We start from the raw sequence: 13530 nt of genomic DNA on the forward strand, positions 1-13530 counted from the left end.
GATCCAGCGCCTATCGGCAGTATCCGAATGATATTCGCCCGATTTCTCCGATCCGACTACAATATTGGTGCAATACTGTGTGCTGCCCGGGGAAGCGATGTCAAGTTTTTTTTGTTTTTTTTTAGCTTGTACGCATTGCCAAGAACCACGCTCCTGCTTTTGTAGTTGAGGAACTTTATCATTATCGGTTGGTTAAATCCGGGTCTATAGGGTCCAAGTGTGTGAGCGCGCTCAATTTCTCCGAAACTTATATTTTAGTGTGTTGAGAAAAACGTTTGAATCTTCCTTCTTGTGTCATCCTATGTTTCAGGATCTTGTTCGGGCAGACCCTTAACTATGAGATTCTTCCCGCGGAGGCGATTGTTTAAGTTGTCAGCTACATTGGCCAGACCCTCACTTTCATGTCGCCTTTCCGTGAAACTGTTCATCTCACTCCTCAGACCGTTAACAGTCAATCCGAGAGACTTAACCCTTCCTGATAGCTGGGCAACCTCGCAGAACCTTTCCTCCAGCTTCGATACACGCTGTGAGATGTCGTTTACTCGCAAGTTGATTTGATCTAGTTTGGTCGACGTTTCATTCGGTGCGTGATGTTAGACGCAATCTCGTCCTGGAGTGTCCTAAGGCTCTGATCCAGGCGGTCGTCAGGACACGGGTTGGTCCCAACGTTGTCAACACCCGGGTTGGCCTCGACATCACAAGCGCACAACAAAAATTGCGCGAGACAAAAAGTCAACAGAATCATTTTCGCACTAGGGCACCTTACGAAGATAGACGGCACACCACAGCATCCGCGCATCTGCCGGTTTCCACGATTGGAGAACCGACCGGAACGGACAGGATAGGTGCACAAGTCGACACCCATGGCTTCGCGGCACACCCGTAGTCGTCGCTCAGCCGGTACATATCATGCGTCTCCGAATCTCGGCAAGTGCAAGTTACACAAGGGGGAAGCACCACTGGCCTGAGGCCGCGAAACAAGGCGAGGTGACGCCGCGCTGCGTTGCCGTCATCAGGGGTTTCCCCAGTAATTGAAATTAGGGGGGGGGGGGGGTCTAAATTTAAGGGGGGTTATGGGGGGGCATTGATAATAGAGGAGTCGTTGCGAATTACGGGGGTGCCTTCAGAAAAGCCAGGGGGTATACCCCCCCCCCCCCCCCCAACCAGGGGGTGTCTAGGAAAATTACTGGCCATCACACTCAGAGTTGTCACTCTGTTCGCAGGGATAACACTGCCTCCTTGACCTCCTAATGTCATCTCACTGCTGCCAAGTTCACCACAGGCAAGCGCCCAAATCATATACAGGTCGGAACGACCGCCCACTACTCAAAATAGGGATGTCGAGGACACTCGGGCGCACAGCAGAACCCTCCGATATTAGCAGATGGCAGCGCGACTGCCCGGATTAAAGCTTGATGAGTAATGGGGGGTGGAGGCCACTATGTCAGACGCAAGCATCCAGAACACGAAATATACAGGTTGACACGAAAAAAAAACAAAAAAACTGACCGGTAGTGATCCAGGAATGTTTTTGTAGCTGGCACGGGTGGGGTTTTGAAGAAGCAGGTTTGATATCCTCAAGAAGTAATGAAATATTGCGGAGCTGATGTACACAAGCGGCCGCCTTGCCCAGTGCTGTTTTACAAGAGGTCTATCGACCAAATCAAAATATTCTCGCGGGCTAGTTGGTTATACATACTAAATTACAAATAGCGCTAAGACAACGACAGACGAAGAAGTGGACAGGACAGGCGCTAACTCACAACTGACGGTTTTACATCCAACGATAAAGAAGAAGGTGAAGGAAGTGTCTGGTGTTGAAAAAAGAAGAAATAAGTATATTTCTAGCCGGGGCGCTCTAAGAAGCGCCCCGGCTAGAAATATACTTATTTCTTCTTTTTTCAACACCAGAGGCTTTTTAGCCTTAGAGCGCCCCGGGGCGCTCTAAGGCTAAAAAGACTAAAGCACAGTAGACCAAAACGAAAATATTAAATATTAAACAAAGGTAATGATTTTGAACTACATGGTGATTCAAGGAGACGCCAGGCTCCTTAAATCGACCTAAACATACGGTTTCTTAACCTATCGAGCTACGAATTTGTGCAGCGTTGCCTACGGATGGTGCATTTTTTTTTTTTTTGTAAAATTTGCAAAGAGCGGACTTACCTGAAGAAAAAGTAAAGAAAGAAAAAGGCTTAGCTCCTATGGAAACGCAGCGACGCCACCGGTCTGCAAACAACACGGCGCCGTTTCACACGGGAGACAAGAGATGGCACAAGCGGTCGCGACGCCAACTGCCGCCAACGAACGAGCATACGACGCCGAGAGTCGGCGTCTTTAGCAGACAAGGAACTGCAGTTTCTTGTTGTTACCGCGCCTGTTTTCGTTTCTGCGACTGTCGCCGCCTGCGGAACGCAGGCCGCTTTTGAATGGGAAATATCGTCTGCTAAAGAGGCCGGCTCTCGGCGCCCGTATGCTCGTTCGTTGGCGGCGTTCGTTGCGCCATCTCTTGTCTCCCGAGCGAAACGGCACCGTGTTGTTTGCAGACCGGTGGCGTCGCTGCGTTTCCATAGAAGCCAAGCCTTTTTCTTTCTTTATTTTTCCCTCAAGTAAGTTCGCTCTTTGCAAATTTTAGAAAAAAAAAATGCACCATCTGTGAGCAGCGCTGCACAAAGTCGTAGCGCGATAGGTTAAGAAACCGAATTTTGCGGTCGATTTAAAGAGCCTGGCGTCTCCTTGTATCACCCTGTATATACGATACTATTCTGAAGGCTTAGAAAATAACCTCTAGACCTTGGGAGACAAGATAAGAATAAAAAAGGAATCGACCAACTCACTGTCTGTAAACAAGCCCGCGTTTGCCCACACAAGGTGTGGACAATAGCGCGTGCGCAGAAACCAGATTCCGGTAAGACAAACATCCACGCATGCGTAAAGGTGACAGCAGCGCCACCGCAGTGGCGTGACGTGAGAGAGTTAGAATAGAATAAAATAGTTTATTTCAATTTCCGTCCTCAATAAACTTTCCAAAACCGTCTCACTTAAGCACATAGGTGCGTGTGTGTAAGAACTGGCAGTCCATGTGTGCAAATGTCCCCCCCCCCCCCCCCCCCCCCCCCGGAGCCTTTGCTACAGAAAAAAAAAAGAGGGAAACAACAAGAATAAAACAAACGAAAAAAACTAAAATGCAGGAACCCGTGATGTGTCATGCTGTGGCCTGTTCATCCTGAACTCTTTGCGAATAACTATGCGTCGTTATACAATAGTATATGTTACTTTTGTCCCGCGTAAAAAAAGAAACACCGCTTGCAGCAGTAGCGAAAACCAAAAACGACAATTAACGCTCAATACGAAAAAATATCTATCCGAGCAAAAGAAGCATGAAAAATATATAAATATATAAGAAAGATACCGTGAGTATTGGTCGAGAATCAGCCATATACAAAGCAGATAACGAAACTCAAAAGCAACAAGAAATATTTGAGACTAAAAGCTTAACAGCAAAGTAATCTCAACAAAAACCAACGCAAGCAGCGGCCGTGAATTAGTAAAGAAGCAAAGAAGCGACAAGAGTTACTTGACATGAGTGACAAGGCAGGATCATGGATAAAATATAAGGGCATACTTGCAGATTCAAATATACCCTGCTTGGCCACCATTTCAATATTTTTCTTTCTTCTTTTTTTACTACATGTAGTGACTGGATTTCTTGCAAATTGTTAGTAAGTTGATTGAAGAGATTTGGTACATATTAGTTTCTTGATCGTGTTTCATAATTTGTATATACTCTCAGAATATTATATTCCCCGGTCCCCCTAAGCTGTTTTTGTCTATACTTCGTTTCAGCTTCCGTCCGAGCGCAGCCAAAGGCTGAGGGACGGTTCGCAACTTCGAGAAGAGCATTCTTACGCACCACAAAGTAGTTCACAAACGTAATTTCTTTTAAAATAACTGCTTTGTGCGTAAAAACTGCACAATATTCCAGATGTGTACTGCTGAGAATGATTTGCAACTAAAGGAATCAAATCTTTGAAGTTTATATTTTTATTAAATACGTAAATGCATGTGGTTTGGTGAAAACTTGTATATCCGCTGGCAACACGGCTGCAGCGCTCGGTTTTTCTGTGTGATTTCGTTCCCGTAATCGCCGAATCATGTGCTTCGCTGCTTTCCTCACCGAGTCGCTTCAAAACGTCCTTTCGCAAAGGCACCTTTGGGCGTCAGGCGCGAGAAGTCGGGATGAATGTCTACTTTCAAATTCGGCAGGAGACTCCGGCCGCGTCGTACCGACGCGTTGTAAACAAGCAAAACGTCCGGGCCACTGCAATTCAGATACGCGGCGAAATCAGGGAACCCCTTTACCTGCCGATCACATTGAACGCCGAGAAGCTGGTGGAAAGGACTGCGCCTCGAGCCCGGTATATCCAGACAATACAAGGAAACATCAACGGCCGGGTCATCGGGGACCTTGCAACGTGTACTTACAACTCGAAACTACGCCGAACAGGTGGAAAGGTCGGACACAGATGCCAGCGGCCAGCCTACGTACTGACATCCCCTGTGACCAAATTTCAGAACGTGAAAGGGCACTTTTTAAACCTGTAGCAGTCGATATCGTTGATACACCCGTAGCAGACGAAATACTCGGCGAGCGCGGGCGGCGCGGCCGACTGGCGGCGCAGCGGAGTGATACAAAAGTGCAGGCGAGATCGCGTGACCTATTGCCGGCATGTGATTGGCTCCGGCCGCACGTAGCTTTGGCTGCGCTCGGACGGAAGCTGAAACGAAGTATAGTTGACTTTGTCTCCCGAAGGAACCGGAGGTCCTTCGGGAGGACCTCGGGTTCCTTCGGGAAAATTTACCCATAGTGCACCGCGCGGTTACGCCAACGGCGACGGCCACGGCGACGGCGACGCCGCTCAAGCCGGCAACGGGCGCCTAAGAGCTGCGCTCTAAAATGGCCGGTGTAACCCTTTAACCATCTCGAACGTGCGTTTATATTTTGTTCGCTTGCCAGTTGGGCACTGTGTGAAAGCTTTGTTGGATATCTTTCTTCAATTAGATCTATTATATCAAACAAACTTTTGCCAGTGTTGTGTTGCCCGTGAGCAAGGGAACTCGGAAGAACTTACAAACAAGCGTTAAAAAAGTATTGTACCGAGCGCGTCATTTAGAAGGAGCAAGATCATAAATTTTCTTCCATTATTTGCTAACGACAAAACTCTCTATTTAAAGGGAAATACAGGTCGAAAACGAAACCAAAATAAATGATTGTTATCGCTTTAGTAGCAGGAAATATAAACACAGCCGAAATATTACGTCAAACTTTGGCCCGCGTACTCCACTAAAATAAATTTTAAAGGTGCGATTAGCTATTCGTTAGCGGGCGGTAAGCGGGTTAGCTTTCAGTAAGGAACACTGGCGCAGCACCCTTGCGACGTCACGTCGCGGTGGAGGTGCGGTTGATTGGTTGTACCACGTACCGCAGCACACTTGTTATGTCACGTCGCGGGTGTAAGGCTGATGATCAGTGTTGCCATACCTCTAGCAGATAGTCTCGGTTTTGACGTAAACGCCCGAAACCAAACTTTGAGCCGTGATATATTTACAAAGCTACACACATCTAAAAAACAATTATACCTCGTAGTCTCGGGACAGTCATTTAGCTGGAAACAGTCGTAATCCGAAATTAAAATACATTGACCAGAGATGCCCTTTAAAAGAAATGTGCTCATTGGAGCCAGAAGATCGGCGCTAAAATTTTATATTCACCGATACCCTGTTTGATGAACATGAAAAATTGCACATTTTCGTCTTTGCACAAAATTCATAGGGCAAGAACGAACTTCTTCAAAACTAGGCCTTCGAAAGAGTGTGAATTTACTTTCTCTTTCGAAGCTTTTAAGTAAAAGTGAGTACTCACCAGAAAACTCAGTTTTTGATTTGCTAGTTCCCTGTATCTCTACGTTTACGTGTTTTCTGAAAGATACAATTGAAAATCTTAACTGAGAATTAGCGTAATGTAAAAAAAGACAAATTAATTATATAATTTCCAATCAATGTGTATCTCAATTGCAGGGATGTTAAAAAAACGTAGGTTTTACTGCCCGAATTATTAACGCAGTCCTGTTTTTTTTTTTTTTTTAAAGTAAAGATGACACAAGAAACTGCACAAGAAAAGGCCACATTTTACATCTGTTGTTTTCCTAATTATGTGTCGCCGATTCTGAGGCAACCTGCCCGAATTTGAAACCCAAAGGGAATTAAAACTTCAAGTGACTTGCCAAAATTTTACAGATGTGAGTGGCTGAACAGATGTCGTGTAAGTGAAATAACTAAGAATTCGAAGGCCGTAAAAAATATCCTGCAGTCCTTCGCTGGGTCAACTTAGATCGAAGCATCAAAGAAAATCAATAGGAATTGCCGAATACAGCATATGAATGCGCCTAACAACGGCGTTCCGAGGCCTACGTTGCTTACTAGGATTACCTCAGCCACTGCGACATCACTTGACGCTTGTCTAACAGACATAGAATGTAACCAGATCTCAGCCGGCGTTATTTTGCACGACATAAGCGGCCATTTACCTATCTTCTGCATTGCAACTCTTTCAACCGCGAAAAGTAATCTAAATAAAAAAAAAACATTGTCAACGCAAAATAAACGAAGAAACGCTAAGAATTTTTAGTTACTTAATAAATCAAGAAAACTGGGAAGACGTTTATAATGAACATGATCCGACAAAGTCCTATAATTACTTCCTGTCTAAATTTGAACGCTGTTATTATATAGTATTTCCTCTGTATGAAACTAAAACCAAGCCTAAAAATTAGAAAAGCGTGGATAACAAATGATTTGTATAAAAAAAAGAAGACCGCAAGTACTATGCCTTCATACATCATCGCGATCTAAGGTTACTGTCTGAGTTTAAAAAATTTAGAAACAAGTTGAGCTCTGACTTAAAACAAGCAAAATGTGAGTATTATAAAAATAATTTTCAGCATAATCATAATGACCATCGAAAAGTTTGGAATACAGTAAACGAACTAACAAACAAAAAGCAAAAACTCTTTAATGTCACGGAACTGATAATTGATAATGTAAGTGTGGCAGGGAAAGAGCTCGCAGACGGAATGAATTCGCATTTATCAATATTGTCACGTGCGCGGCTAAAAATACAACTAATGATGACTCTGTAAGACAAAAAAATTAACAAAATTCAATTATGCTTGCTCCAACGCAGAATGAAGAAGTTTACAAAATAATAAATAGTTTATATAACATTGTGGCTGCAGGTGAGAATGGAATTAAAGCTTTACCAATTAAATTCACCCCTTGCATAATAAGTCCAGTGTTATCAAATATAATAAATAAGATGCTAGAGACTGGTGAATTCCCTGATGAGCTAAAAGTTGCAAAAGTAGTCGCTGTGTATAATGGCGGAGGAGAAACTGAAGTTAATAATTACAGGCCGATATCTGTTCTCTCTGTGTTTTTAAAAATGTTTGAACGCGTTATCAATGAGAGGCTAAATACTTTTTTTCTCAAAAATTTTAAATTATTTTTGAATTCCAGTATGGATTCCAGAAAAACAAGTCTGCCGAATCAGCCCTGACTGAAATAAAAGATAAAAGAGTTGAGAATATTGAGAGAAAACTTGTCACTCTAGGTTCATTTTTAGACCTAAAGAAAGTTTTCGACACCGTACAACACGGTATCTTACTTAAAAAAAGACTTGAAATGTACAGAGTACGTGGAGCGGCGTTAAAATTAATTAAAACATATCTCACAAATCGGTACCAATACGTGTGCGTAAATGATATGATATCTAGTCAAATGAAAATACGTTACGGGGTTCCTCAGGGCTCTATTTTGGGGCCGACGATGTTTCTAGTGTATATAAATGATATAACGGATATACCAGGTTGCCCCGAGATGACAATGCGTGCAGGTGACACAAATGTGTTTTTTCCACATTTAACAAAAAAGAGTGTAACAAAATTAGCCAACGAATATCTTACAAAATTATCCAAATGGTTACAAATGAATAGAGTAAGCCTCAATACCAATAAAACGAAGTATCTGATTTTTAAGCCGACGGGGAACCGAGATGACAGCATTATAAACATCAAATTTGAAGGCACGGTAGTTGAGCAGGTGGTTGAACAAAACTTCTAAGTGTCTGGTTCACTGAGGACCTTTCTTGGAATACGCACGTCAGCAAACTAAAAGTCGACTTGTCCCGAGTTACTGGCATTATTTATAAAATTCAAAATATAATTCCTGCCTGGCTTAAAGTAACGGTGTATTACTCCCTATTTTATTCTAGGATCAGTTACGGCATCATGGTTTGGGGTACAACAACAGCTGCAAACTACAATAAACTAATGATTTTACAAGAAAAGATACTACAGATGTGTTAAAATTATAGAGACGACATAATGATTTTAAGAACGCAGCCACTCTTTATCAAGTATAATATTCTTAAGGCAAATCAAATTTATTATTTAAAACTGTTGCAATTGATACATAGAAATAGGCTACACTCGACGCCCATTACCAGTTCTAATCCATACTTATTACGGAACCCAATTCGAAAAACACCATACGTAAGAACAAACTATGATCGACCAGCATCACATTTTCCAATCACTAAAATGCTTAATAGAACAGATCAACATAAACTTTGACCAGCCGTTTGGTAGTTTCAAACATTTTTGCAGATAAATTCTAGTGGCAAATGGCGTGGCATTTTTTTTGGTATAAAAACTTTTTTTTTCTGGGTGTAACATTGTGTAATTTTTTCTACAGTTCAAATTTGCATTGCAGTGCCTGTTTGACCTTTTGAATATTGTGTTATTTACCCATCAACAGAGTGTGCAGATGTTTTTATCTTCAAAGAATTGTTTGACCTGTTTTGTGAACGGTTCATTTCGTGTTTATTCAGGATACCAATCATTATGCTATCTGTTCATAGCGTGTTTTATTTCGTTACAGCGGTTATTTTTTGTTGGTTCGATTGTAATTGCTATTATGTTGAGCTGTACGATTGGGGGGGGGGGGGGGAAGGGGGCAGAAGCAATGTCAGGCATTGAGCCTTTATCTCTGCCCCCTCTGCGGAAACAAATCCCCGAAACAAATAAAGAAAAAAATGGGGGGGGGGGGGGTATTAGAATTCCCGTCCATTCCTGGGCATCTTGGCTTTACTTTTTTTAATACCTGTAATCCCCCAGGTGCAGTACAGTAAAACAAGGGGGGGGGGAAGTAGAAAACAAAAGCAACGAGAACATAAAAGGAAACAAGATACACAGGGATGTCAGGACTTCATGACAGCAGCGATATTATCAATTTATATATACAAAAAGCAACCATTGCATGGAAAGCTTCGCTAGTCTATCTGGCCGCATATTCCTATCATCAATTTTCTGTTATAAACAATATTATGTTAGCAAGTCCGGCCGCACGAAAAGCTTTTAAATATTTTACTGTTCGTAAGTTTGCGAGAAACATAACGAGGTGGAAGTTTGGTTTTAGGTTAATCTATGCGTATGTTACAAAATTGCCAGTGAATTTCCAATGGAAAACGTCTGGTCCAACTGCTTAGCAACCCTCGGACCGATTGACTTGGGGAAGGTTTCATTTAAGGACTATAAATATGCAATTTTTTGGCACAGTTTCAGGTTTTGAGGCTAGGGATATTTATGGGACGTTATATTTCATCAAAATGTCCCTCTTTTCGACCTGTGATGCATGAGCACTCCTGGAGAAACCAGAGGCAATAAGACGATTTTTGATTATGCGTTGGGGAAGGCGAATTGTTTTGCTGCATTTATTTTCAACAAGATATTGTTCCTAGGTATTTATATAGTGAAAAGAAATAACCAAGTGTGCACTCCGGTGAAAGAATACGCGGTGTTATTATTCTATCTACCCAGCGCCACCATTTGTGAACACACACTCATAGTTACAGTTAAAGGAGCCAGTAAATGATTTCTCTACTTTCGCTAAATACTAACTAGAATCACTCCCTAGCGTTAATAATTGAATAAACTGGCCTGAGTTCTTCTTTCTAAACTATGGCAGTTGCAAAAAAAAAAAAAAAAAATCGGGAAATGGGCTTTATTCATTTCCTTACTCGGAGCCAGAAGAAGCGGCCACGTGGCCTGGTGCCTATCATATGCCACCAACGTTAATCATTACCATGCGCTGCGGTTGGCAAAGTAGAAAACGCGTACTGAGAACCAGGCATGGTTACAGTTCGGCTTTCCCATCCCTGCAGTGTTTGGACTCGAGCAATTACCCGAATTTCCGCAGAGGCATTGACTGTATACGAGTCAAAGTCGAGTGCTCGCGCAGTTCTCGTGTCCAATCCATGAGCCCCGCTCTACTGTCGTCAGGCGGGTGGTTTCGATCCAACAGTTACGTTACTAAGTTTTGCTCAGGCAAAACTACAAGAAATGGTCCCCTTTTGTCCACGCAATTTTACCGCACCAAGGAAGCTTCTGAATCAGTGGCGGTCTGAACGACTATACTTGGGCCAGACTACGACCAGTGCGCCTCTGCAAATCCATGAACATTCCAACCCTATATCCTTTCATGGCCCCTTTAATTCAGGTGCACGTTATTCTTATGTTAATGCGCGACAATGAACCACTCGCATGCCCCTTTTTTAGGTCTGTTCAACGTCCCCTGAAGCATGTTTTGCAAATCTTTTATTTTTCTGATTGGTTTGGAATTTGTTGTGTTTGTTGCTCTTACAAGCGCGTTGATGGGGAGTTCATTCTGGTTCGACCAAATGGCTTTCTTTGTTGTTGTTGTAGTTTTTTGTTGTTGTTGTTGTTGTGGTGGTGGGTTTGGGGGAAGGGGGAAGAAAGGGGGAGCGAGAGGACGCCGTATGAAAAGCGACATTTGTAAAAGCATATTTTCACCTCTGCTGTTTTTTTGGTGCGGCGTCGGCACTTTAAAGACGCAAACAAAAATTTCACGGGGACACTTAAGACTTCTTACGTGAAAGAATGCGGAAGCATTATTACACGTAGCACATTCTTCCAAGTACCGCGCCACATCTTCCTATCGCACACAGCGCTCCGGCGGAGACATCACGCACATCGCGTCCAGGATTGCCACTACTTTGCGACCATGAACCAGTTGAAAGGGTGTAACCTCGGTGGTCTCTCGCACGGCCGTGTTGTAGGCAAAGGTGAGGTACGGCAACAGCTCGTCCCATGTCTTGTGCTCCACGTCGACGTACATGGAGATCATGTCGGCGATGGTCTTGTTGAGTCTTTCCGTCAGCCCGTTGGTCCGTCGGTGGTACGCCGTGGTGCAACGATAGCTGGTGTGGCTGAGACGAAGGACATCTTGTGTCAGCTGTGCCATGAACGAGGATCCGCGGTCTGAGATCAGGACTTCGGGGGCGCCGTGCCGGAGGACAATGAACTCGATGAAAAATTTCGCGACTTCAACCACCGTTCCTGATGGAAGGGCTTTTGTCTCGGCTTACCGTGTGAGATAATCGGTTGCGACGATTATTCATCGGTTTCCTTATGTCGAGGGTAGGAATGGCCCGAGACATTGTATCAGTCTTCGAAATCCAGCAGTTTCTCCTCGCTGTGTGTCCCAATAAGAAAGATATCGTCTATGCATCTCTTGTAGAAAGCTGGCGTTAGGGGGAATTCAGAAAGAAATTTGGACTATCTTTCCCATAAATAAGTTGGCATAACTGGGGGCCATCTTAGTGTCCATAGCAATTCCGCTGACTTGCCCAAAAATATTCAATATTAAATTCAAAATCGGCTTAGCCTTACGGGCAATTAGTACCGAAGATTTTGTTCCAGAGCCTGTGCCGTCCGTTTATGACCTATTGTACCCACCGCAGTGTCGGAGATCTCATATATGCCTCTTTAGCTTTAAAACCCGCCGCCCTACCGCGGGAGCGCGCCCAAGTCAATTTTTATTTTTTTTTATTTTGGGCGTTTGATTTTGTTTTAATATGTTTGCTTTTTTTCATATGTTTTTTTACTTTTATTTTTTCTGACGTCACGTCCTTCTCGCCCCATTGGCCGCTTACTGCTTTGCGCAGTCTGATGCCCTGACATGTATGCCATCTCCTGACGAAGCCGAGCCTCTTGGCGAAACTGTCGTAATACATGCAATAAACTCCTAGCATAGCAACTCCGCAAGTACGGATCTCTGACTTATTACATTTTCCCGGTCCATTGCTCTCAAACTACTCTGCCTCACCTGAGAAAGCTACAAAGATATGGTATATGCAGATGAGTTACACGCCCAGAGGGACACAATGTTCCACAAAGAATGCAGGCAAAAAGTAATTAATTAACGAAAATTACCAATTAACTTTCTAATTGTTAGCTTTAGCACACACTTTTGTACTGTGAAATTAGAGTTCCTTAAAGTTTAAGGCTGGGACTAGCCTTAAACTATTATAAAATTCTGAATCAAACGCGTGGTTTGAGATATCCGTCCCCAAAATTTGCTGTGGAAACCAGCTTGAAGCCAGCCGATGCCTAAACCAAACGCGCGAAGCCCGCCGGAAGGACAACCCCCTTTACACCGGAAAGGCACGTGTCAATGGCGATATTTGCGTCACTATTTTATGAGACAGCATGCGGGAGCTGATGACAGTCGGCATTCCGCGGCCAGGCGGAAAAAGTGATAAGTCACCTTAGCGGCCATGACAAGTTGCTTTGCTTGGGTCGCGGTGCCGATGACGAATGGTTTCTTGAATTATTTGAAAACGTTGAACGGCCTCAAACCACGAGAAATAATTGAAGAGCGATACATTTCTTGGAATATGAAACTTACATTCACTCAAAACTGCGGCCAGAACATAATTTTAGTTCTGCTTCCAAGATTTCAGCGTGATTGTCAATCCGTAGTCGTCCTAGTGCAAGGACAGCTTCTTGACTTCACGTTACGTTTCAATGCCGTTAGCGTGCGACGGACTGGTGCACTTGTAGGCTTAGGTGCCCTATCTTCAGCGTAACACCGCACAGTGCTGCGATTTGGCTTCTCCATTGAACTTAAAGTGAGCTGTGCAACTATTTTAACGTTGAAAGAATTGCCATCTTTTACTTTTGACATTGTTTATCTTCTCACAAAGGACAGAAAGCACATATTCTTTCTTCGAAATGCTTCGATTCCGCCGCGTAATCGCGAGGCAAAAATTATATTTCCCGACCTGGCAGCCGCGAGCGGCGGCCATGGGAACCACGCGGCGAGACGTCGAAGGGGGACTTGTAAAAATACAGGAAGTTGTGCGATTACCTGCTCGATAAAAGGTAATTTTTTTATAAATCTTCTTGTTCCAACATAAATATAAATCTGTCAAAAAACTGGTATCATATACAAAACTTTTTTTTATACGGAGTTTTAGTGGCGCCATCTATCTGAGCTCAACAAAACCATCAGCTCTATCTGCTACAGCGAACAGCCGCCAGAAGTCGGAGGGGGACGGAGGCAGAGCCGGACGGGGATGGCCGGACCCGGACGAGCACGTTGGCACTTTCC

General features: G+C 43.6%; 1 protein-coding gene across 1 annotated transcript in view; it reads right to left on the reverse strand.

Moving 5' to 3' along the window:
• The window catches only part of LOC120848723, an 82211-nt gene that overhangs the window by 35270 nt on the left and 33411 nt on the right, over positions 1 to 13530 (reverse strand). Inside the window, exon 3 of the mRNA XM_040220735.1 lies at positions 5924 to 5979. Within this exon, the coding sequence (XP_040076669.1) occupies positions 5924 to 5979 (56 nt within the window). The remainder of the gene's footprint in view (positions 1 to 5923; positions 5980 to 13530) is intronic.

Source organism: Ixodes scapularis, unplaced genomic scaffold (genome assembly GCF_016920785.2).
Source record: "Ixodes scapularis isolate PalLabHiFi unplaced genomic scaffold, ASM1692078v2 PGA_scaffold0__279_contigs__length_252992795, whole genome shotgun sequence".
NCBI lineage: Eukaryota > Metazoa > Arthropoda > Arachnida > Ixodida > Ixodidae > Ixodes > Ixodes scapularis.